Raw genomic sequence first — 26,816 nt, 5'->3', positions numbered from 1 at the left:
CCGTATATATTCTTGGCTAATGTAGCCATCTCCTTCAAGTAGTTCCATTTTCATTGTTTTAATTTAGTCTTTAAATTTTACCAGATAGGATTGTGAACAAATTCTCATTTACAACGACAATCTGGTCAAGAAGCAAACATCACAGCAGCACAAAGCAAACATATACAACATAGAAAAAAATAAATAAATAACACATTAACAAATACATACCCATGCATCAGACAACAGTGAATTCAGATGCCAATTAAAAACATCTGTAGTTTTAATTTGAAATTCACTCCAGTCATAAGCAGCCGCAAACTAAAATTAATTACACCCAAAAACAGTGGACACTCTTGGAAGAACCAATCTAATAAACAAATCTGATCTTAAAATTGTAAACTGAAGCACAGAACTGTAACAGGTTGCGCAGATATAGTGGGGTTTTCCCAGTCAGGGTTCTATACTCTAACCTAAGCCAATGATCCAATTGCCTAGTGTGTAATGAAGGCCATTCAACCATAATATAAAGATTGCAGTGACGAGTAAGATAAGAAGCACCAATTATAAATCTTATAGCAGAATGGTATAAAACATCAAGCTTCCCCAAAGCAGCTTTCGAGGCCACTGTTTAGACAACATGACCATAATCCAGTATTGGAAGAACAGACATCTGGATTAGAGTATACCTAGTGGAATGTGTAAAACATGACTTACTGTGAATGCTATACTGGGAGACTTCCAATGTTCACTAATAATTCTGGGCAGAGAGAACACAGCTCTAATCATTCAAATGTCAGACAGAGACTGGTTATTTGGCAAGTATTTCAGTTCAGCTCCGAGACCAATACTCACTAATCACTTCTACCAGACAACTAAGACTAACTAAACTATGGTGGGCACACAGAAAAATCCCTCTTCCCAGGGAAAATGGTTCTTCAAGGGTAAGTATGAAGGCTACCAGTGGGACAAAATTACACTTCAGTGGCTTATAATGTAGCAATTTCTTGCACACAGGACATGAATACCCAATGCAGGTAATCCACCACCTTACTCAAACTGTTAATATGCTATGTTAGTTAGTAAGGTAACAGTTTTTTTGTCAGTACCCACCAGAACCACAACATCCACTCCCGCCTGCAGCAGCAGGTCCAGCCTGTATTTGTCATCCTCCCTGGTCCCTATGGCTGCACCACACAGCAGCTGTTTACGGGAGTCCTTGGATGCCAGAGGGTAGTCACGGTTCTTCTTCAGGTCTGTCCGAGCAATGATTGCAACCAGTTGGTCACTGTCATTCACAATGGGCAGCTTTCCTAGATGGAACCAAAAAAAGAAATGGATAGAACTTTCAGCAAGATGCAACAAAACATCCCTTTTAAAAACGGTTTTTCCAACTGCTACAATCCCTTAGAAAATGTTGCCATTGTCCATTTAAAAATTGGTAACTCAAAAAGGTAGTACACAATTTCTCTCGCTCAGCTATCTATTACACACACTAGAGAGTCAATTATCCAAACTAACTGGGACAGATTCTGGTTCGCATAATCGATTTGTACGGATAATCAAACAGGTACTGATAACAATTATTGTACCTTTAATAAATGTATAGAATATAGTTAACATACCCAAGTACTTAGTACACAAGTACCTACTGATGATGATACACAGCTACTAACCCACATCCTGAGGCGGGTTGCTGGGACCCGGGCCTGACCCAGGTATGTGGTTTTACACTACATGGTACTGTGACCCCGGGTAACCAGAACCCGGACCCGGGTAGGAGTTCCAGTGTGAAAGGGGATTAGTTCTCACCTATATACCATTCATGTTTTTTTTTTTTAAGCTCAGCCTGGTTCATAGCACTATTGTCTTTGCTGAAGACCATTCAAATTTAAATAGTTTCTATATAGGGCATTTTGAATCAATATGAAACTAAAGGTAAATTGAATTATTAGTCTCGCCATCTGCACCTGTGCAAGCTTTCCTGTTAATTAAATTAGTCCCTCTCTTACCTTTAGTCTTTAGATAATGCAAAAAGGAAGTAACCAGAAGCATGTTTTAATGGTCTTCATTAGATGGTTATGAACCAGGCTGAGCGCAAATTTTTTTTTTTTTTTTTTTTAATACATATTTCAGGGATTTAAAACAAGAATGAAAAACAAAACCAAAAAAAAAAAGTATGAATGATATGTAGTTGAGAATTATTTAATTTTCTACACACAATTTTTTTGTTTAAGAAAGTTCTTAGTTTGCTTGCCTTGCTTTGCTTCCAGGTAGTATTACTACAGTTTCACTTCCTAGGTCACTTCGCCTTTAGGGTCAAAGCATGTTAGTAAATGTGTTGCTAATCACTTGGCTAGAAAAGGCATTGGGGTCACAGGTCTAAATGCTGCAAAACCCTACAAAAAGGTTAACAGTCACTAGTGCGGATAAAAAAATGAATATAAAAAAGAGAGAGGGGGGTAAAGAAGCAGCAACTGAGAATGAATGAGAAGTGGGTAACTCAAACCCAAGCCAAAATTAAGATCCGAATTCGGCAAGAGAAGGGAATCCCACTTACCATTGCAAGATGTGCCTAGTACTTGGGGTGAGGAAATGCACCTATACTATGAGCCGCAGAAAGTTAATCTAGGTGCTGTAGGAATTTCACACGCAGACGTCTTACCTTTCTTGCTGCGCTGTAAAATGTCATTTGCTTCTTTCAGAGTGACACCTGCAGGAGCAACAACCAAATCTTCTCGCTTTGTCATCACCTGAAAAAGGCAGAGCTCATCATTTGTGTGACATTTAAAAAATGTGGTCAAATGAAGAAATACAATGGTCCGTTTGTTTAAAACTTTAAGGTTTAATGCTTTAGAATCTGTCACCATTATAAATGTTGCTTTGAGGCAAATGTATTGGTTGGTAAGAACAGTGAACTGCAAATACAGATTTCACTTTTAAACCTGACCTTTGTAACAGGAAGGGTACGTAAAACTCTGGAATCTAATTTTCATATAAAAATACATACCTTTATTGCAAGCAATTAGCTGATGATATACCCAGTTTTCGGATCCACTTATTGTTATAACGTGATATTCATTAAATGTTGGTGGATTCTTTATTTACACTCTAACCAATTTCAATGGCAGTTTTTATTTTTTGCTCACTTATCTTCAACAGATTTGTCTGTACCTTACTTAGGGGTGTATCATACTCCTTCTCAGTCTGAAAGTCAATATCCCTGGATGTGACAATCCCCACCAAATTGCTCCCCATTTTCCCAGTCTCAGTGATTGGAATTCCAGAGAATCCATGACGGTTTTTAGCTTCGAAGACATCCCCCACAGTGTGGCGAGGACTCATCACCACAGGGTCTGTAATGAACCCTTGCTCAAATTTCTAAAAATAAATAAATAAATAAATAAATAAATAAATAAATACATACAAATATTTACATTACAGTTCTAACCATCCCACAGTATAGTTCTGATTTCACATACTATATAAGCTTACAGAATATACAGAATCTGCCAACAGAGGGCAAAATAATAACACTTCCAAGAAAACATATTACAAATGCCCAGTCAACAAAACAAGCAGCCAAAAGAAAACTAGGATTGATTCCGATTAGAATACCTCACAAGCACAGTACCAGATCCTATAATTTCGGAAACAAGAAAATAACATACAGACATTTAACTCTTCACTGAAATTTATGATCAATGGATACTTGCCTTAACTTTACGAACTTCATTGGCCTGGAACTCTGGTGTGCAATTGTGATGGATGATCCCAATACCTCCCATAAGCTGAGAAACATAAAACAACCGAAAGCATGGAACAAATCCGCAATACTGCATTATTCAGCATACACAATACACTGAACGTCATGAATACGTCTGTTAAATATATACATTGCCTTAACAGCATTTATGAAAGATGTTGCTTCAATTTATTTCTGCTGAATCAGTTAACAACAACAATAACTTCACAGTATTTGCTACACACACTAAAAATTATATTAACCTGGTAAAACATTATTTCTAAACAATTGACAGAACATTCCAACAGTGTTTTAAGAAACTGTGTTGTTTTTAAATCTGTATTCACACTGAAGTGATTCACTTACTGCCATAGCAATAGCCATGCTGGACTCTGTGACAGTGTCCATTGGAGAGGAGATCAGGGGTGTTTTCAGGGTGATTTTCCTGGTAAGAGCAGAGGTCAAATCCTAAAATGGAAGGATAACTATTCAATTAAAATGCAGGACTTCTTCCACAATATTTACTGTAAGGTATCATATGGGGACTCACTGCCACAAAACACAAGGACCTCTGTTCCCCAATACAGGGATATTGTACACTCCATAGTACATTTATGACATGGGGAAATATCCCCTTGCTCAGAACATTTAAAAAATAAATAAATAAATACTTTGCTAAATTAAGGCAGCATGTCAAGACATTACTATGCGTTATGGTTAGGGGTCTACCTAAAATTGCGATTTTGAAATTGAGGGGTCACCTCGAAATTCACCTTGTTTAAATGAACTACTGCAAGCGACGCAAACTACATAGCTTCCTTCTGTAGATACGATTTTTTTTATTCCTTCGCCGTCCTGTGTGCATTGCACTTAAACACACACACAAAAAAAAAAAAAAAACACACACACCACACAACATCCTTACACAAATAACATTTACAAAAAAAATACTCCAAAGCAGTTAACGTTCTTGTTTACTGTTGAAATGACAAGGATGTTTTAATCAGCCTATCAGTGCGTCTGTACTGGCTTTTCTGTGACCTGTACAGTAATGGGTGGGACAAAGACAGTGCTGCATTGTTTTGATTTAGGTTGCTAAAATCTAGTTGTTTTCAGCATTGAAGGTAAAATACCAGAAATGGACGACAAAAAATTAAAAGTATATTTCAGCCGATGATCGTATCAAGATTTTTTACAAAGTCACTGTACATACAGATGGAGATAACTGTTTTAAACATCTTGTAATGTGTAATACAATCAATCACTATTTAGCTTCAGAATCACTCATTAAAACGAAAGTTTGCTACAGAGGCTGCTGAACAGAACATACAAATAAACAGCTTTCAGAAAACAAACTGGAAAGTCAGCGCAGACAAAAAGTATTCCTGTCTGTTGTAGCCAAGTTAAATCAGTACTATAGATACGATCTAGCACAGCCACCTCGCTTTAAACAACCTGCTACTTAAGTTTTAAACGTAGTTAGAATTTTAGACTGGAATAGGCACGTTTTCTTTGTTTTGACTCTGTACTAATAAAATAAATGATTAGATGGAACAAGTAACATAACAACGAACGTGCTGCATATACTGCTTTTATTAAGAGTATGCCAGGTGCCCTTTGGTAAATGAGTTTTGACACTGCATTGCCTTTATGAAAGTATGCCAGATGCCCTTGGGTAACAAAGCTTTGGGACTGTTTTCTAATCTATTTCCGCATCTGTATAACTTGGCAAAGCTTTTCCTTACACTTTCAAACAATTCAGTGGATGCAAACGTGCAGTCTCAATGTATGGGCAAATCCACACCAGACAGAATGTCGGCAGCAGCTGCTGGGGGGTGCAGCATGCTTGCCTTTAACAAATGACAGCACACTGTTTTAGTAAGGAAGCAAGTACCACTATTTATATGTTTTTATAGTGCTCTGAAACATTGTCTCTTTAGGTTTATTTAATGTTTAAACAGGTCAGAGAAATCCTAATTTTAATTCCATAACCTACCCACGAAAAATACGTAAAATTTACCGCGATTTAAGTAGACCCCTAGTTACGATATTAACTATTATATTGGTTGCATACAAAAAAAGGAAGATTATTACAACAATTAAAAATCTATTACAAAATAAATACTGGTAATTACAAAAAAAAATAACAAATCAGGACTCCCATAATCTAACCGTGAGACACAATTTCAAATTAAATTTGCATTCAAAAAGTTTTATTTTAGCATCACATGCTCTGTATATAATAACATAGCATACACCCCCCTAAACTCAGTAGGATGAAAATGTTGACGATGACATATATCAACAACAGATTAGCATAGAAGAAGAATTGACAATGAAATGTTTAAATCACAATTTGATAAGCGAGTTTGAAAATACAGCACCGACTGCAACAGCAAGTATGGCTGGAAAGAGAAAAGCAAGGAGCATCAGCATGAAAATTCAGTGTAAATAAAATGTCTGTTAGATGCTGTGCGCTTACTAAATCATGCTTGGAACTCCGTCAGTCAGCAAACAATGCAACGCTGCTTCAAAAAGCTGGGGACAATGTGGTAATGGACCGGGTTATGGACTGGGGAAGGGGATGGGAGTACTCTGTAAATAGTTTGTTTGTAAACAGTGTTATTCTTGTTCAGATCTGTTAGCATTCTCTGTGTGTTTTGGTGAATGTGTGACTAGAGCTGAAAGACAGCATGTGTGCGAGTGTGTTACTGAGGGGGGTGGGAGCAGGTCTGACACGACCAGTCAGATAGGGAGTGTTCGACCAATGAGTGAGAAAGGGGGAGGGACTTGTGCGTGTGTGTGTGTGTGTATGGAGACAACAGTTTGACCCTTTGCTGTCCTATGTCGGACCAAGTCCGACATTACAATTTTCCCTTTCCAGACCGATGTCGGACCCTGTCCAACATCAAAAAGATGTAAAGCACAGGTCTCTAGTCGTTTCTCTGGAAAAAGCCGAGAAAACCTTTCAATGGCCGAGCGAGACCGACAGGAGCCGAATGAAGCCAGGGAAGGAAAAAAAAAAGAGCTAGCCCCTGCACCACAGAGATAACACGGACACAAAGGAGACAGCTGCTTCTGCATCCAGTATTCAAAGAATCTTTTTTTTGAGCTTTTTGAGATGTTACAATATAAAATAATGGATCGCATTATTGAGGAGTTTGGTGATAAAACGAGTGATCGGTATGCACAACTATGAATAGGTATGTGAAAAATACAGCGAACAAGGGGTGGGGCTTGGCTTGAGAAGCAGTACTGATGTTTTGCCATTCAGTGCCTTTTAAACCTGTTTTACTAAGAGAAAAAAATTTAAACAGCACGTGTAAAATAAATAGTACCCGACGCGCCTAATAAATGGATTGCAAAAGGTGAAAGAGAGAAGCAGGATCGAGCTGTGGGAGAATTGAGAGAGAGAGTGTTGAGAGGTTGCACCTGAGAGAGGAATTAGTCATTGTTCACTAAAAGCAATATATATATATATATATATATATATATATATATATATATATATATATATATATATAGTGGTTTCCTACTGCTTTGATCCACAACTGTTGTCTGTCTCATTATATCCTGGAAACCCCGCAGTTCAGCGCTACAATATATAAATAAATCCTGTTCACTTGCAGGGAGTATCAACTTCAACCTCCATCAAGATCTCCTGCCTGTCACTCAGCAGCGAATGAACGCACCCACACGGCAGATGGCTAGTCTGTCACAATACCATCTATCTTTCTAAACAAGAGACTTACAGGAGCGCCCTAATAAAAGATAAGTCTAAAACAATAATATAGTACAGTAATCGTTACAGCTGTTGCTCTGGTCCAATCGCAGTTGGATACACGATGGATTACTATACTTTACTACATTCATAGGTTTTAATACATGTTTTTCATTAGTGTAATAAAGATTTTTAACCGCATACACTCTTGTTTGTTTTGCTTACTGTACTGGTGATTGGGGAACAGGTTATTGTGTGGAAGTTTATGCCATCCATCGCTTATTGTGGGTGAATCACATTAACACAAACATCCATTCTAAAGTGGTGGCAACTATACTGTAAAGCCATAAATATTTGCAAGCCTTTTATTACACATATGAAAAAGAAACTGCAACATTTTGGGGTTCACGCAAAAAACTAATGTATCACAGGAGATTATATTGCACAAAGACAGAGTGCTATATTGTCCCCTAGACGATACCATATCAGAACAACACGAAATATCAGTCCAGATATTTTATTAAACCTTTAAAGATATATTGTTTTCCTTGTGGTGCAAGAAGTGAGCGTGTCAGTCTAGGTCAGAGCGGTTGCTAGGAATACCGTTGCTATCGACCTGTATTGCGGCTATAAATATAGACTGTTAAGGACTTCTGGTGCTACAGTGGACATCATGTGACGAGGTTTTAACGAACACAAGACGGATTTAATAAAATGTATATATGAAAAGCAAGACCACACCGAACAGGAGATTACATCATCTGGTACACCTTGCGTTTCAGCTTAGTACGGTTTTAACTTAGGCTTTGCATTACCTCATTACAGATATAATGTTGTGGGTAACTTGCAGACAACTTTGAATGTTATTTTCAGGCGACACACCCAAAAAAAAATGGCTGCACTTTCATGAATTTGTATTTCACTACAGTAAAACCCTTTCTCCAAGCTAAAGAATCTAGTTCTCACTAGAGTGTTTATAGAAGGACAAAAATGAAGTCAGTACAACAAAAAGTCCTATGTACTTGGAGACACACTCACAAACATCTATACACAGATGCAAGCCTAAAATGCAGAGTGAAGTGTTGCCATAACTTAGTCTTGAGAGCCGCTGGAGTTCGATGCTGACTGATCACTGACCTTCATTGGGTCCTTGCAGAAGTGGGGACCCCATTTTTATTACAGTAGATTAAGGCTTCAGATCCAGTCACCAGGGCCTTATTACCACCGCTGCTTATCTCACAACAAGCACATTCTCAAAACAAAAAACTATGAGCCGACAGAAAACGCTGTTCATTTCAAAACATCATTCTCTGTGCACATTCTTAATTTCTGAGTTTAACCACTTGACTGCTACAGTACAGTTCTCAATTTAACTACCGTCTAGCATCTTGATGTATCAAACTTATTTTGTAGATTTTGTTCACAATAGTATAGAAACAAACAAACTCAAATGATGAAAACATACGGTAAAGCACAACCAATTCTCTTCAATGGACATACATTTTCAACAAGAATCAGCCTAATTGTCTGTGCTGTAGGTCAACCGAGAGATACAGAAAAAAAAGACAGAAAAATGTGATCCGTCTTCTTATGTATGCCCTTCAGAACTTGAATATTCCTTCCATTTTCACAAGTTTCAGTCACCTCTCTTTCCTACACCTGCCTTCTAGAAAGCCGATAGCTTCAAACAATTTCTCACACAATCAAGATTTGAAAGGATATTTATAAAACTGTGCCATTAAATTGGAAACTTACACTTGGCACTCCAGATAAACTGCGTGCTGGGTGTTTTACACATTTAAAAATATTTAAAATGTAATGCGTAATTGTAATGCAATTTTGCTGCGCAGCTTCAGTTTACTTGTTATCAAGCTTCTTGTACTTCGTTGTTTCCCAGGTCTCAATGGTCAATTGTTAACATACAGCAAGAGGTTAACTACAGAATGAGTATTACAAATACCGGGACAGCTACTTGTAGCCTGCCTGAGAACTGCCAGAAACATGTGACCAATAAGTCTGGTTTTCTAATAAAAAAATTTTAATATATAAATAGAAAAAGTAAGGTTGAATCACTCACTTGCAATGCTTGTTTGAGATGGGTGAATAAGCGATTGAAATTTAGATTTTTCAGGACTTCTCTGCACCATCTCAGTCCCCCTCAACCTAACCTAACAATTACCCACCTGTCAACTGGATTTTTGGAAGGTAAATCTATATAATACAATATTCTGTGCTTGGAGAGAGGCAGGATACAATATTATAGTTTGCATTAATGCCGTTTTTTTTTTTTAAATATACATTTGTAGATTTTTTTGTGTCGACTTGATAAAGGAGAGCACAAGAAAGTGAGAAAGCAAGGTTTACAGAAAGCCTAATATTACTGGAGGAGACTCAGTGAACGCAGTAGCTAACTACAAATCGAGCGTAGCAACTTTTCAGACTATAATATTATTAAGGCAGGGCTAAAGGAGGTCTAAGTAAGACTAAGTGTGTACAGTGGTTCAAATTAGCATTACAGTTAAAATACAAGGCTGTAGTTATGTTGGAGAAACATGTACTTTAAGAAACTATAGTTTAAAAGATTAACTGTTTAGTTTTAGATTGAGTTAGTAAAAGACAATTCTGGTTCAACATTAGTGAAGTAACCAGATAGCAAGAAAGTTTTTAGTGTTCCTAAATTTTATGATAACGTGAAAGGTGTTTTAAAGGGAAATGGCAACTCTGTCTAAACTTCCTTTCCTATCATTTAAACTTGAAAGGAAACAGGCAAAAGGCTTACTCCTTCCTCTCTTTTCAACTATAGTTTTATTGTCTTGTGAGTGAGGCCCCGCGTGATCAACAGTATTACTGGTTCATAGGAGGCTTGTAAAACTTGCATCAGTATGTCAATGTCTTTTTCTGATTGGTTACAGATCGGAACTGAAAGATATGCAGAGATAGAGAATGATTAAGTATATGCCATTGACATCAACACGCAAAAGGAGTACAAGGAGAGAGATAGGGACATTTTACTTAAAGGTTTATTTTATTATTTTTGAAGCTTGAAACACAAGAGACACATAACTACCACGTATGATAAATACATACACATTGTAATTGCCATAGATAGCATGGTAGTTTAGACTTGGGCGTACACAGTGTTCATACCCAGCTAAGAGGCCAGAAGGCAGCTCGGGGTACCTTGTGGGCGACCCTGTCGTGGAGTATGTTGGATAACATGGAAAGAAGTTTGAATGCAATATAAGATACACATGTTTGCAGGTTTGTACACTGTTAGTTTTAAAAGGAGATTATCAGAGGAGAGTAACTGGTATATGTGAGAATGCATTTAATTGTATCGACGACGACCATCCGACTGCTGGAATAAACAATCGTACATTGCTGGAGGAACCGATGCGCTCAAGAGATAACATAGGGGTTAAGCATGAAAGATCAAAGGGCCACACCAAGATAACACCATCTTAGGCCGTGTGAGCCAGAACCGGTTTTCTTTACGACACGTACACGAGACCCTCCAAAGGGTGCCTGGGGTGATTGAACCCACAAAGAGATGGAAGGAGGGGGGCTCAGGTCAGTGGCTAATTAATCAAGGTGTGCTCAGCTCACTTTCTCTTTCATTCAGACTAGTACTGGAGACTTGTCGAATCAAGGAGTCCTGGAGGATCAACCCTACAGTACTGCATTATATCATTTTGTTTTGAACTTAAGTTTTGCTCCATGCAGTTTGCATACGAAAGTGTGATCTGTGCGGTTTTGCTTTGATCATTCTTTTTGTTTCTGGAACTAAACTGCATATATAAATTGAATAAAATAAACTAGTATCTGAAGAAAAGGACTCTGCATTTCTTTGCATCTAGTTCACGAGAAACAACTACTCCGTACTTTTAAAAACTATTTCAAACGCATGCATACCCCTTAAGTCAGCATTAAAAAGTATGTACTGTATTTATTGGAAGTACTTGTGACTTCAAGGTAATGTTACAATTTACTCAATTTAAATTTGAAATAAAAAATTACTCAGTTACCCAAAAACATATCTGGAGCGCTGGTTATAACAGCTTTTTTTTTTTCGTTTACCTTTTCAAAAAGTAAAATATACAGTAGCAACCCACGACAAAAACAGTGCAGTACATGAGCTCTCCACATGCCTGCCCGACTTTTCAAGTGAGGACTGGTGACTTCACACAGCCAGGGTGTGAACCTGCGCTCCCCTGAGCAACATTGCTGCATTTTTAACAAGCGAGCCTGTTTGGGGACCCAAGAATGCAGTGTTTTTATCCATGCCTAGTGCCATCAGCAATATGAACCTACTACTTGTTATTCTTTTTGCTTCTTGGTCAATCAATCAAAATCAGATGTTTATTCAATTTGCCTGAGCAAGTTCTCAAAGCAGCGTCACTCTAACACAAACCTCTAATAAGTCGATTGCTCTCAGTAACTGGTACTCGCAATATGTTCGTTTAGCATGGCTCACTAAAATTAAGACTTCTGTTTCAACACCTTTTGCACCAGCAAAATGACACGTGCCTGTTCAATGTAGACCGACGCCCTTGGAGAGACACGACACTTAGACGAGCCCTACAAGTTAAACCAGTCAAAAGTGGTTTAACTTGTAGATAATTTCCCTCAGGTACATACAGACTTTGTAGTTGCAACTCACATAATGATCCAACAAAACAACCATGAAGACCAAGGAGCTTTCAAAACAAGGTCAGGGATAAAGTGGTAGAGAGGCACAGAGCAGAAGAAGGGTACAAGAAAGGCACGGATTATCCCTCTCAGCACAGTAAAGTCCATCATTAAGAAGTGGAAGATGCATCATACCACCCAGATACTACCCAGATCAGGTCGCCCTCCCAAACTGAGCAGCCGGGCAAGCAGGAAACTGGTTTGGGATGTCACTCTGAAGCCAACAATGACCTTCTTTAACAATTTTCTAACACTAATTTAACATTTAATAAACATGTATTCCAGTGCCATATTTGTACAACTACAGTATATATCGTTGTTCCATATAAATACATTTGAAAACAGGGGCTTTTTGCTTTTTGGCAACTTTAGGTTAATTCCAACTTTTTGCTGGGAACTGAGAGGTTGTTAATAAGTGGCATTTATTGTGTGTGCATAATTTATTATTATATATAATAAATTATATATAGTGTTATAGTGTAAACCATGCTGAAGTTAATACCTATAAATACATTTTATATAAAATTATTTTCATGTAACTTGTTAGAATTACCTGCTGTGCTAATATGGTGACACTCAAGGTTACCAAAACTGTAGAGTTACACTCTCTGCAAAGCTTCTTATCCCACATACGGTATAGCTTCTGGCAGCTTATGTAACTGTAGAGCTTGGACAAAGTCTAAATCTACTTTGAGCGCTAATACTGTACACAAAAATTGCACTAATTTACAAAAAGGAGTGAGTAGTTGCTTTTATAAAGTTACTAGCCATTAGGCTTTAAAAGCCATCTTCTATAAAATGGATACATGTGGAAAAAAAAATAATTCCATCTTTATTTGCCTCACAATGTTCCACTAACCATCCAGCTAAAATCCTCTTATCTTATTTATGTTACAATAAGCAGTGCTGACTTCAAGTGCCCAAGACAATTATTCACAGCGTCAAAATAACAAACATACACTAACGAGTACTAAATGAGTGTGGTCCCTCTAAAAATCAGGCAAATATTTGAAGTGCACATTATGGACAAGTACTGCAAAATTTTACAGGAGGCTCTTGGTGGACGTGGGTACCCATGTCCTTCACGCATGCACGGTTTGCAGTTTTCTGCGTCCCACATCTATGAATCTGTCCGTCTGACATTGGCATCCCCATTGCAAATTTCTTTTTTTTTTTACGGTAAAAATAAAAAAAAGGCTTATTTCAGTGTAAAAATAGGTATTTCACAATTAAACATAATATTTATTAAAGCAGAACAAAATGCATTGTCACATTCAAAACTGATCAGTTTCTCTCATTATTATACAACAAATGTTCCTAAATATTGAAATGCTTTAAGGTTCTGGAGCGTTTGCTCACGTTTAATACTGACAGCAGTGGGGTATGCCTGGTTCAGTAGAATGGTTGGTTGTCTTTTGATCTTTATAAATCTTGCTTCTATTGCCATGCCTTTTTGTTCTTCATTCTTTTAAACGGAAAACACTATCAGTTGGTGTCGTTAAGTGTTTGTTTCTTATTGTTATCGGTAAATTGTCCAAAAATAAATAAAATGTGTGTCAAAACATTTACACTTTGTACTTTATTGGAACCCGCAAAATTTCCTCTGGGACCTTCTGTTTTTTTTGTTGAGAGTTCTGGACCCTCAATGGCAAAGTTTTGCAGAGCCCAGTGCGCTTGAATGGTTTTTTAAATTGTAAGTCACAGCAGTCTGATGCCACGTACACCATCCTGCACAGTCTCAAAGGAAACCCAAACCTGCTGTTCTATGCAAACATCATTACTTCGCAACCTGCTAACACTTCCCCACATTTCCAGCACTGCAGCTGCATCCTTCATTCCAGCAGTAAAACAGCAATTAGAAATCAGTTTACACCTGTTACCAACAGTAATAAAACAAAAACATACAGTACCTATAGAAAGTCTACACCCCCTTGAACTTTTTTCACATTTTGTTGTGTCAGTGCCTCAGAGTTTCATGCATTTAAGACCCCCCCCCCCCCCCCCCCCCCCCCCCCCCCCCCCCCCCCCCCCCCCCCCCTTTTACTGTAATCTATCAAATAATTTAAGCTGTGTCATACATTACAATTGAAGAATAACTGGTTTCAAATTCTGTTAAACAGTTAGCATATATCTATATTCATAGCAACACATTTTTGCAACCAATATCCATGGAACATTTCATCATATTTGCATAGTTACCAAAATATAACCTTAACGGGCCAATCAGCTGTTAGTACTGTGAGTAAGACAAACAGTCCTAGAGATGATGCAATTTCAGATATACTGAAACGTAAGTGATTTATACAAAGATGTTGAAATATTAACAACATAATATATTTTGATTGATGTGTGTAAAGCACACAATATAATAGTTACTGAGACAAATATTATACTCTATTATAGATTTGTTGTTTATTGACTACCACAAAAAGTACAGTCAAGGTTTCGACTTGGCAAAGCTAACTTCTGGTGTGTTGTCTTCAAGCTAATAAAAACCAAAACAGCACGTTAAGAGAGATTAGTCAAAACATTTTCCTGTATGAAAGATAAACGTTTTATGGTAAAGATTTGATCTGTTGCAATTGTACACTGCCACACATATTGTAGTGTTATACTTCTGATAGAAGTCACATGAAGAAGTCAGCAAATAGATGAAATACTGTAGCTGGAAAATGTGAGAAATACAAAGCAACAGCAATATATGTGACAAACTGAATTAGAATTACTCTTCTGCATGTCCTTTACCCAGTTCCTAGATTGAATCCATACAAATAAAAACGAAATGTGTAAAGTTTCATAAAATAGAGATTACACTACTCACCACTTCATCAGCAGTGAAGTCAATGAACCCAGGGAGTATCAGGAAATCACTGCAAACAGAAAGAACAGGAATTCAATTCAAGGGTCAAAATCAGTACACTTCACAGTACTTTTCCACCGACATGACGAGGTTGAGGGTGTGGCGTCAAGACAAAAGTACTGCAACTAAAGGGTTAAAGGTTTTCGGTTGAAAAGATTTATGAACACTGGGATGCTTAGTAAATCAAAGAAAAAGTGCTTATAATACTTCCATCCCTTCCCCAAATCATTTATATATTTTTCTAGTATGTCACAATATTTGTTCCTAAAAGTTTTAATTGTTTTTGCACATCTTTGCTTTACAAAGTTGTGATAATGTTAAACTTTTTTTATTACCTCTTGTTAGAAGGCACAAACCACTCATTGCCTCTTTTTTTTAGCATCTGGGCTTTAAATTTCAAGACTTTTTGCAATTTGGCACTGGGGCTGACATACAGATGGGGGAGTGCACAGAATAAAAGCAACTCTTTCACTTGGTGGTAAACATCACCCACATTCTGTGTGCTGATGATTCAAAACGTGTCTCCACCCTGAAAGAACGGGCCCGGCTTTGAGCCAGGTCTAGCAACAGAACCACAGATCATGAAACCACAGGCCAGTCAGGAGCTTTCTCTGTTCCTTTCCAGTGTATCACTGCATGATGCAGAAGAGAGCCCAGATACTCCCAACCCTAAACATGCACTAGCAACTTGCAGAATCTAGCAATATGTAATCTAGGAATACAATTTGCAGTACCTAGTAAAACAAAATGTTGTGTTGATCGTCTGGCATTTAAAGTAGCCATGTTTTTGTTGGAACACTTGGAAGCAGCTTGCCAGTAGCACACCTGCAGGCCCCTATTCTCTCCCACACTTAAACAGGCCCCCTTACATTGGGGTTAAACCGTTTTTGTTAGAATTTGTAAATGTCAGGATCAAACATGATTGATTTAATTCTGTTGATTACAACTAGGAGGAGAATACTTGTATTCAATCCAATCACGTTAACAGTGCACTCTAGGAATATAATATACAAAATATGAATGTTTCTATAAAATACAACTGCTAAACAAGTTACATTTATTTTAATTTTAAATTGTGCCAAAAAGATTCAAGTTGAATTCAGCCTAATATAAAATAAAAGCAAACAGATATCAGCATCTGCATACCACAATACATTCAATCTAATGCTGCAGTCTCTCAAACACATGCATTTAAAATGGTGTTGTCATTTTTTGGATTCCTCTCTATCATCTTCCATTACCATGTTAGAAACCTAAATGGGTTTGTGTGCCCTTATTGGTTCACAGGCACAGTAGCACAAAAATGAAAGCGAGAGTGTGTGTGTGTGTGTGTGTGTCCTATGCGGACAACATTTATAAATCATAAAATCTCTATGCCATCATTTCTTCAGAATCTGTCTGAGTTTTCTGATCTAATGATTTAGTTTTTTTTTTTTTTTTTTTTTTTTTTTTAAAAAAGACTCATATTCCCAAATTAGCGTTATAAAAACATACAAAGTAAGTAGATACATTGGTATATAAACACACAGATGAGAAACACCATTACACTTAAAATAGAGATGTAAGCATCTGTAGCTCAATAAAATGTTTTAAAGTAAACCGTTTATATGGCAAGGAGTATGCCAGCCTAAACCACAGACTGCTCCTCCTTTTCCCAGCCTGTCCTTTAGCTATAAACAAAAACCCAAAAGTAAACACAAGCTTTGGTTACACCTAGCAAAATGGCTCTTGTATACACCACCCACTCTATATATTGTGGTTCCAAAATAAATCTGCTATATCGAGGGCTGCGATATAGTGAGAGACCCACAGAAAAACAAATAAGTTAATAACAAACTTGCTTTTTCTCATTTTTTGTATAAAAAGCAGCACACCATTTTAATTCATAAAGCAGAGGGTAATTACTTCTCATCAACTTCACTCTCCAATTAAATTTTATGAGTCTTCCTCTCCTTTCTCAAAATGCACAACCCCGCTGCATTGAAATAATCCATTCCCAACAACACAGGAGGCTTGTTGCTAGGGAGCTGACGTCACTGCCTTGCTGCTTTTGCTAGTGCATTGCTGCCACATATGAACACCTAGTTGGCTAAAATAAAAACCGCTTCAGCAAGTAGATATTTAATTTGCTTTGTGTTATTGTGCAATACGTGTGTGTATGATAACAGTACAATATTAACACTTTGTTTTTAATTGGTTTTGTAATGTGCAGCACAAAATAAAACTAACAGTAATTCTAAGTGTCTATGTGTACTGCAGCTAAGGCACACACAATAGGGAGCCAACTCCAGGACCGCGATATATCCGAATATACAGTATAGTGAGGGGCGATATAAGGAGGGGTGGCTGTAATTCTAAACTTTAGCATTTCCGCCTTTAAATTTAATAGCTTGTGTTGAAAAATGTTCATGCATATCAGTACATACACTATATAGAAGAAAGAAAACACACCAAAAAAGCAATGTACAGTAGACAATCTAACATTCATTTCAAAAAGTGAGAACACATTAAAAAAAACAAAAACATTGCTCAGTTGTATCCTTAAACCACACAATCTAGTTTAAGGTCCTTATTTGCCAACACCAAATGCTCCACTAACAGATTAAGAGCTTACCCACCCAAAAATAAAACAGGATACTAATTATAAACTACAGCTTAAAAACTGGAAATGGACAGAATCAAACATGCATCAGTGATATAGAAGCTTTCTGCTTTTTATCAGGTTCAGAATTGTTGTCTACCTTGAAGATCAACTATATAGGATTTAGAGCATTAAGCAAGCGAGTGCTGAGAAGCAGTATGATTCCTTGAATATTTAGCTGGAAGACACCTTGTGCTTTATGCCAAACTCATCAGCAGGACTTTACGAACATATTGCGAACATATTGCTGGGATGTGAACTAACACGTGAATATAATTCAACACGTTTGTTATGTACTTGGTTGTTTGTGTTGATTTATTTATTTTACATTTTGAAAGAAAATGTGTCTCACCTCTGGGGGATTGCGTTCAAATTGGGCTCAGGTTAAAATAATTTGGTGGTTTCAACCTAACCCAAACACAAGTTGCCAGAATTGACAGTCTCTACCAAAGAATAGCTTTTGTAAAATAGAGAGCCTTCAGGTCAGGACTGTGTTCTTGCTAGTGGGCTATTGCTTATGAGCAGTTGCTCAAGGCCAAATTGAAACTCAGACACAAACATTTCAATATTAAAATTAGGTTATTTGCATTTGGAACGACAATTTCCCTGGCAAAAAAATAAATAAAAAAAATGCATGGAAACACACACAACCTGAAAGTACTACCAAAATAGAGTGAAAAAAAGGTGAAGATATTTCTTTCAATGGAAATTGCCCCCATGTTGGTTAGATAGAAACTATGGGATGGCAAGCCCTCGCAGAAACATAGCACAGCAACAGAATGCATGAGTAAACAGAACTCTGTATTTCAGTACCTCTACCAAATTGCTCTTTAAAAAGGCACGGCAACAAGTATTTGAAGATAAATTCTAGCCTAAAAAACAAGCTTTGAAAACCATTGCGTCGCATTGGATACCATTCAATGGTTGATATGTAACTGATGGCCTCAAAAGAATATTTAAAAAAATTTACTAGATTTCCTCAGAATTAATTAATCAATAATTTGTACAGAATTACATGTTGATAGTTCTCACACATTAAACTTGCAAAACTTACAATTCTACCCAACATATTCTAGAATATTATAATAGAACAAAAAAAAAAAAGAGGTTGAAACAATAAAATGCATAAATGAACCAGCAACTAGCAATCTTTTTTGTACCATTAGTAAAAGGGATCTAATGTTTATTTTGAGTACATTTGTGCTGCAAATATTGTTATCAAATTAAAAATGGGGCGTTTGTTCACTGTTATATTCATCGGTCAGAAATGGGTCTGTTGTGCCTTCTATACAATTCTCTGCCATGCTAAAAATCACTATTCCATCTAAAAGTCCTTCTAAAAAGGTTCAAGATTGACTGTGGGTGATGCATTTTATTCAAATGCACCTAAAGTTAGCTGGAGTTAAAATAAATCCTTTGATCTTTTCTAATAATTGATCACATACACAAGTGGAAAATAATGTTTCTAAATATGTAATGAAAAATGTGTGACCGAATGGGATGTAATATTTAGAAATTCTCTTCTGGTTGTGCATTAGGTTTTTCAGCTATAGATTAGTGGGTCTGGAGCATCTTCCCCAAAGGAAACAGTTCTGCTGACGATCATTATCAAAAATGTTACAAACATCATGGTAGGAAAATGAGATAAAGATAAGGGCAATCTTAATGAATTCAAACTCAATTACACTGAAGCCCTTTATCAAGCTTTAATAAATGTCCTCACGAGTGCTAAGGCCTGTCATGTGACAGTGCACACTCAAAACAATTACTGCATTAAATGCGGACAAATTAACTGAACTCCAATAATTTATTAAATTAACTGCATGCATTATAACTGCACAGTTCCCCCTCTATTAAACTGATTGCTTTAACTGCAGACATGCAAACTGTCATTTTAAACCCTTCCTCTCTATCAACTAAGAAGCCATGTGGAACATGTTCATATTTTGGAGGTAGTTAAAGGCTGGAAGGCAACTTAAGTATTTTTAAAAGCACCAAAACCCACCTCCTTGTGGTTTGTTGCAGCAGAGGGTGCCCGAAGGATAACGTCTATATATGCAAGGGTGCAAGAATCAAAATAATATTGTTTTTGTTAAAAGTAAATATCATCTGTACAATGCATTCTGTTCCATCTTATATATATATATATATATATATATATATATATAAATCAAAAAGCTTTTCAAAAATCATACAGCCTCACTAAACAGGACATGTTTGTCCGACATAAGGAGGTGTCGGGTTTAAAAATACATTAAAAATCGCACACATTTATAGTGCTCAATACTTTTTAAATGTAAATCACTGTTGAAATAACACTAACATGTGGCCTACCGAAAACACATTAATTATGTGAAAATATAAAATCTGTTCAGTAGGCCTATACAGTACAGTAGTAAAATCAAATGAATACCTCGCACACTTATTTTTTCTTACTTTAGCCTGTAGGCTACCGGAAACACAAAATAAATCATGCTGCTACACTGTACACATTGGTGTACAATGCAAATAAAAGATTTTAAATTGAAACTAAATGATTTTATGTACTTATTTATTTTGTATTATTATTATTTTGAACTTGGCCTACTTACCCTGACTTCTGTGAAAATGATTTACTTTGGCATTCGACTAAAACATGCATTGAGCACAACTGGCAACACATGAGAAAAACCAGACTGGGAAATGCCAGCAGCAATTGCGGCTGTTTCAAAACGTTCTTTCAAAAGTTCTTAACAAATTGATGCAATTCAGTGTCCCAATTGCGGGCAGCTTTAGTACATCTCATTATAATGAGAACACTATCTCCACCCCATTTTTGCAAATTTATGCAGGAACGCCTATAATTACATATTCTTCTAAGTTTAAAATGCAAAGAAAAACTGCTGCCGCAAGCATTCCCTAAAATGTCTTTAATAACATTGCGCTTGTTTAGTACATTTCACTCTAGACTTCGGACTAGTTTGCTACTGGTTTGCGACAGGCGCAACACTTTATTACAGCTACCCCTCTGTGTTTTAAGTAATATACAAACCCCAAAAGGCCATGTTATTAATTCCTTAGCAACCCTTTGTAGTTTTTTCAAATAAAGATGTGTTTCTCTGTTATACAAAGAAAATAGCACATTCAACTGTATACTTTATGACATTTCATTCTTCAGAGTAACATCATTTCAGTCATGGCTGTCTTCTTTTGGTTTCGCAAGACTGTACCTTCAGAATCCTTGTGCTTGTGATATTGATAAAACTTTGCTTTTGCTCACAGAATTTTTTAACATGTCATGTTATCCAAGAGATAAGAGATACATGTCATCTAAGAGATACAAAAATGGCAAAATCATAGATGAAGAAAAAAATAGCAAATATATTAAATGATTACTTTTCACAAGTTTTCACAAAGGAGGCTACGGACAACATGCCCTACATGTCATCCAGTTCCTATCCAGTTTTAAATAACTTTAGCATAACCGAGGCAGAACTGTTAAAGGGACTAGGAGTTCTTAAAATAAACAAATCTCCTGGGCCGGATGAGATCCTCCCAATAGTACTCAAAGAAATGAAAGAAGCTATTCATAAACCACTAACCAAGATCATGCAACATCTTGACACAGGGGTTGTACCGACAGACTGGAAAACTGCAAACGTAATACCGAACCACAAAAAGGGAAACAAAACTGAACATGGTAACTACAGACCAATAAGCCTGACTTCTATTATATGTAAACTTATAGAAACTATAATAAGATCCAAAATGGAAAATTACCTATATGGTAACAGTATCTTACTTGATTTTTCTGAGGATGCAACATCGATAATGGATAATTGCAAAGCATATGACATGGTTTATTTAGATTTCCAGAAAGCTTTTGACAAAGTCCCGCATAAAAGATGAATTCTCAAACTGAACGCACTAGGGATTCAAGGAAACACATGGATTAGGGAGTGGTTAACATGTAGAAAACAAAAAGTACTGATTAGAGGAGAAACCTCAGTATGGAGTGTGGTAACCAGTGGTGTACCACAGGGATCAGTATTGGGTCATCTGCTATTCCTAATCTACATTAATGATTTAGATTCTGGTATAGTAAGCAAACTTGTTAAATTCGCAGACGACACAAAAATTGGAGGAGTGGCAAACACTGCTGCAGCAGCAAAAGTAATTCAAAATGATCTAGACAATTTTCAGAACTGGGTAGACACATGGCAAATGACATTTAATAGAGAAAAGTGTAAGGTACTGCACACATGAAATAAAAATGTGCATTATAAATATTATATGGTAGATACTGAAATTGGAGAAGGAATCTATGAAAAAGACCTAGGAGTTTTTGTTGACTCAGAAATGTCTTCATCTAGACAATGTGGGGAAACTATAAAAAAGGCCAGTTGCTCGGATACATTGTGAAAAGTGTTGAATTTAAATCAAGGGAAGTAATGTTACAACTGTACAATGCACTAGTAAGACCTCATCTAGAATATAGTGTTCCGTTCTGGTCACCTTGCTACAAAAAGGATATTGCTGCTCTAAACAAGAGTGCAAAGAAGAGCAACCAGAATTATTCCGGGTTTGAAAGGCATGTCACATGCAGACAGGCTAAAAGAATTGAATCTATTCAGTCTTGAACAAAGAAGACTACGCAGCGACCTAATTCAAGCATTAAAAATTCTAAAGGTATTAACAATGTCGACCCAAGGGACTTTTTTGACCTGAAAAAAGAAACAAGGACCAGGGGTCAGAAATGTAGATTAGACAAAGGGGCATTCAGAACCGAAAATAAGAGGCACTTTATTTATTTATTTATTTATTTTTTAACACAGAGAATCATGGGGGTCTGGAATCAAACCCAGTAATGTTGTTGAAGCTGACACCCTGGGATCCTTCAAGAAGCTGCTTGATAAGATTCTGGGATCAATAAGCTACTAACAACCAAACGAGCAAGATGGGCCGAATGGCTTCCTCTCGTTTGTAAACTTTCTTATGTTATTATGTTCACCTGTTTTTCATAGTACAAACACCTGTAGATGTAGATGTGTCACATTTTATACCCTTTTGATGGTGCACATCAAAAAAATGAGATGGGCCTGACTAAAACAAACAAAGTACTTCTCTTTTGGCTAGTTGGCTCAGTTGTTTTATCTTTCCAAGTTTTCATTTACACAATGTGTGTCGACACCAATAAATAATTTAACACACAGAAACCTCATCTATAATGTTCCATGAGAAAAAGCAGATATTAATCTAAATAAATTGTTAAAAAAAAAAAAAAAGATACTGCAAAGGACCTTGCAGTGTCTCTCAAGAGTGAAGAAATAAAATATGAAAAAAATAAATAAAACATTTACAGTAAATAATTTGACAGCATAAGCCCAGAATTTGTGTGTATCGATGGTGCCAAAAAGGCAGCCAAAAAAGAACTGCATAAAATACCCATCTTCCCATTTGCTATTTCTTGACTATGTGTGCTTCTGCGTTGAATTAATTTCACATCAGAAACTGACAACGTATTACAACTGACTAACAACAGAGCTTGAAGCCAGCATGAACTTCCTTTTAATCATCAAGTGAAAGTTAAAGTAAAATTTCAAAAAAAAAAAAACATGGTTTACTCACTCATAAGTCAATCCATCTCCCTTTAAGCATAGCTCTTCTGCTGTGAGTCCATCAGCATCACACTGATGAGCTGATCTGCTGATCAAAATGTGTTTCCCATTATATGCGCTGTTAAATGCGCTGTAGTGGAATTGCATTGCAAGGATTATGTATAAAGGCTATATATACTTACTTGTAGGTGAGGCCATCCCCAACAGCAAAGAGCTGCTGTGCTGTGAGGCCATCCTCAGGAACATACCCTGTGCCTCCACTGATCAGGTAATCTGCCATGCTGTATTACAAAAGAAAACAACAAATGAATTACAGTAGACAAACAGAATGATTCATAATTAACGAGAAGGCTGGCTTTAAACCAACTTATTTGTTTATGTTGCAGTCAAATATTTTTTCACACAAGTGGAATGATTTGTAGAATTGCTTGGTTCCCCACTTTTCATTCATATTTTAACAAACCATGTTCAATTGATTGGAGACGCTTGATCATCCAGGCTCACCGAATTAGAAAGAAAAAGGTAAATGTGTTGAATGCGCTTACATCAAACAGCCATACTGTTACAGAAACAGTAAAGTTCCATTTACAACAACAATTAGAAGCGAACGAGATTTAATAGATAAATCCGTGTTATACCTGCTCGCACAATGCACCTTGCAATTTGCACTTTCTTGACTCGAGTGATCAAGTGGAAGGATTATTGCGCTCTTCGACAAACACTCTTGTATAAACTAATAGGAGTCTGATTACCCTGAAAATTCTCACTACCAGCATATACAATCTTGGTAGACATTTGTATTTTGTAGTCTTTGGACACACCCTTAATTTAAAATTTCAGTCACAAAAATGCTGGTCACTGACCACAACCAACACGTACACCGTGGTCAGAATTAAAGTGAACGGTATTTAATGTATTTATGTATGTACGTGTTTTTTTATTATTATTATTTAAAATCAGACCGTTTGAACCACAGGCTGTGTTGGCAAACAAATATGACAAACAGAAAAAAAAAAAAAAATCGCAGATGCCCAAGTACACATCACCAGCGCCACACATGCGCTACTGCTGCAACGTGGAAAAGGTATCAGAAATCAATCTGTATTATTTTCTCAAATCTATTTAGATATATCTGGATTCATCATCTTACACCCTGAAAATAAAAAATGAAAATAAAATATAGCGAGACCTCAGAAACGTGTTCCGCACACAAGGCTGTCATGTACACGGCGTGCGCTCCCCCCCGTGTAAACACATCCATGCGTCTGAACAAAACACAAAGCAAAAACAAAAAACGGGAAAAAAAAAAAACAATACCAACAACAAATGCGATTCAAATTAAATAAATTAACATAAACTAGTTACGTATCGCTATCTGATTTCCTTCCACAGATGGTCTACAAGTGCTCCACTTTTTTCACATATAAAGCACAAAAAACAGTTTTGAGAGTCTCAACAGTAAGAATAAAGAAACAAATATAAATCAAATATAATTTTTCACCTAGTCCCTATCAAACCCAGTTCCAGTGACACACAGACTGCTACCCAGTTGCTTCAGCACTCGTTTGCAGCTTGTTACACTATATCAGCGTTATGAAGAGGAGTCCTGCTCGCGTCACATCCTCTCCACTCCAAAGCAGAACACACGTGGCCAAAGCGAATGGTGGCGCTTATTAACTCTTTCATTTTGCTTTATTGCTATATACAACAACGTAGTCCTACAATAACAGATATAATTTTCACTTTAGTAAGTGATTCAAATAGCTGTTAGGCTAGCTCTAATACTGATAACACAAAAATGATATGTTGTTGTTCTTTTTTTCAGTGTGCTTCTTGGTTATCTCCATTGCAGGACATGCCACAATTACAGAGCAGTGGTAATCTGTTTCACTGCATTTTCCATTGACATTAACAAAAGGTTGCAAACAGTTTTAAAATACATCTGTTGACTTCATGCTAGTTTTATGTCATTACACTAGTTTAATTGTCACTGTTTAGATTGCTTACATGCTTCTGCTGTAGTAGCAGCAGAAGTATGTCTACTGTATTTTACATCTGGGGAAAGTGAACAAATTCAACTACAAGAAGAATAAAGGTCCCCCTTTCTGATAAAGTAAATAATACAGCTGGGACTTGGCTATGACTGTTCTCTTGTTTAACAATGCTTTTTACACATCTTTATTCAGCTGGTCTTTTTTTTAAAAACAAAACTTTTCCCATTTGATGTATAGATAGTAAGCAAGATTTATATACCGGTATTATGTAAACAATTTACACATGGCACCATTTTTCACAGATGATGCTGTTATAAAATTTTACAGGTAAAAGCATAAGAAAAACTGTTTTAAAAAAGCATGCACAATGACTGTGTAAATTAACCAGGGTAAACTTGGGTGAAGGATACATCAGAAATCATAACTATTATATTTAAAGTCAGCTGTTATCAATTCCATAGAAATAATTAAGCAGAACCCCCTGGCAATTACATAACAAAGGTCACCATGTACTTCCATATGACTTGGATTTTTCTTTCTAATGTGATTATCTGCTTGAGCGTCTGTTAATGGAGAAGCACTTAACTATATGAAAAGGGCTACTTTGTCAGAAACAGTTTATGATCTGTTCCACACAGTTAGTATAACATACCATCTGATGCATGTGTTCTCCCTGAATTGCTCTTTTTAGGGTGGTGCTGCAAAAACATTAAAGTAAAATAACTTAAGGACTTTAGTCTCTCCAATTGCTGCATGGATTTTTCTTAAGCTGATATGCACAGTTTTAAAAAAAGGCTATTTTGAGTCAGAATGAAAAGCACTTGTATTAATAAAGTCCTGTAGTAAAACTAGCTCTACTGTTCCAGCTACTCCGAATCTGCATAGTGAAATGTTTTTGCTTGTATCTTTTGGTGGCACTATAACATTAATAATAATAATAATAATAATAATAATAATAATAATAATAATAATAATAATAATAATCCTTTCAGTCCTGGTCCTTTTTTTCTGTACACAGGATTGAAATGTAGGTGCCATTTAATTACATATGTATGTCAACAGATAATGGTCACTGGATTGGATTTCAACCCTGTTCTTTACAAATAGAGCAACTGAGTAAACTGGCTGACTTTCAATAATTGGTTAAATCTGCAAGGTCATTTCTGTTGTTGCTGTGTCTCAGTTGTGGTTGTTATTTCTATGTTATGATTCCCACGCTGGTTTATGGACTATGTATTTTTCTAACGGCTTTTACAGTAAAGCAAATGGGTGATATCCACAGAAAAGTGTCGTCCTCTTACTGGGAAAAACAACAGGTGAGGCACTTTACACACAAGGATTGAGAGGAAAAAAGAGAACACCACAGCCAAATAGGAGGCAAAACTCAGGGAATACAATTAAAGAGCCCGATGCAGTGAAAATTTAAACCATTTTGAATTTTACTTTTTGTCTAACTTTTTAACCTTTTCACATTTCAATATATGTTATGCTTACTTAATTTAGGATTCTGTGTTCATGACATTCTGTTTTTAGGCTATGGGGCAGTCAGGAGCACTTTAGAGAGTTAAACTGTTAACTGCAGTATCCCCA

General features: G+C 36.6%; 1 protein-coding gene across 3 annotated transcripts in view; it reads right to left on the bottom strand.

The window, feature by feature from the left end:
- The window catches only part of LOC121318183 (inosine-5'-monophosphate dehydrogenase 1a-like), a 32,820-nt gene extending 8,003 nt beyond the window's left edge, over positions 1–24,817 (bottom strand). The window contains exons 1-9 of one of the 3 annotated variants that reach the window (XM_041254591.1): positions 24,734–24,817; positions 23,415–23,513; positions 23,243–23,320; positions 14,956–15,004; positions 4,091–4,192; positions 3,696–3,770; positions 3,154–3,360; positions 2,645–2,732; positions 1,093–1,292 (exon numbers count right to left, since the gene is read on the bottom strand). In XM_041254591.1, the coding sequence (XP_041110525.1) occupies positions 1,093–1,292; positions 2,645–2,732; positions 3,154–3,360; positions 3,696–3,770; positions 4,091–4,192; positions 14,956–15,004; positions 23,243–23,320; positions 23,415–23,512 (897 nt within the window). In that variant the 5' untranslated portion in view covers position 23,513; positions 24,734–24,817. The remainder of the gene's footprint in view (positions 1–1,092; positions 1,293–2,644; positions 2,733–3,153; positions 3,361–3,695; positions 3,771–4,090; positions 4,193–14,955; positions 15,005–23,242; positions 23,321–23,414; positions 23,514–24,733) is intronic. The other 2 variants (XM_041254592.1, XM_041254593.1) reach the window with 2 other exon arrangements.
- Positions 24,818–26,816: the final 1,999 nt, after the last annotated feature.

The sequence above is a fragment of the Polyodon spathula genome, chromosome 7, assembly GCF_017654505.1.
Source record: "Polyodon spathula isolate WHYD16114869_AA chromosome 7, ASM1765450v1, whole genome shotgun sequence".
Taxonomy (NCBI): Eukaryota; Metazoa; Chordata; class Actinopteri; order Acipenseriformes; family Polyodontidae; genus Polyodon; species Polyodon spathula.
The sequence above is the reverse complement of the archived record's forward strand: the minus strand, read 5'-3'. Positions and strand labels throughout refer to the sequence as shown.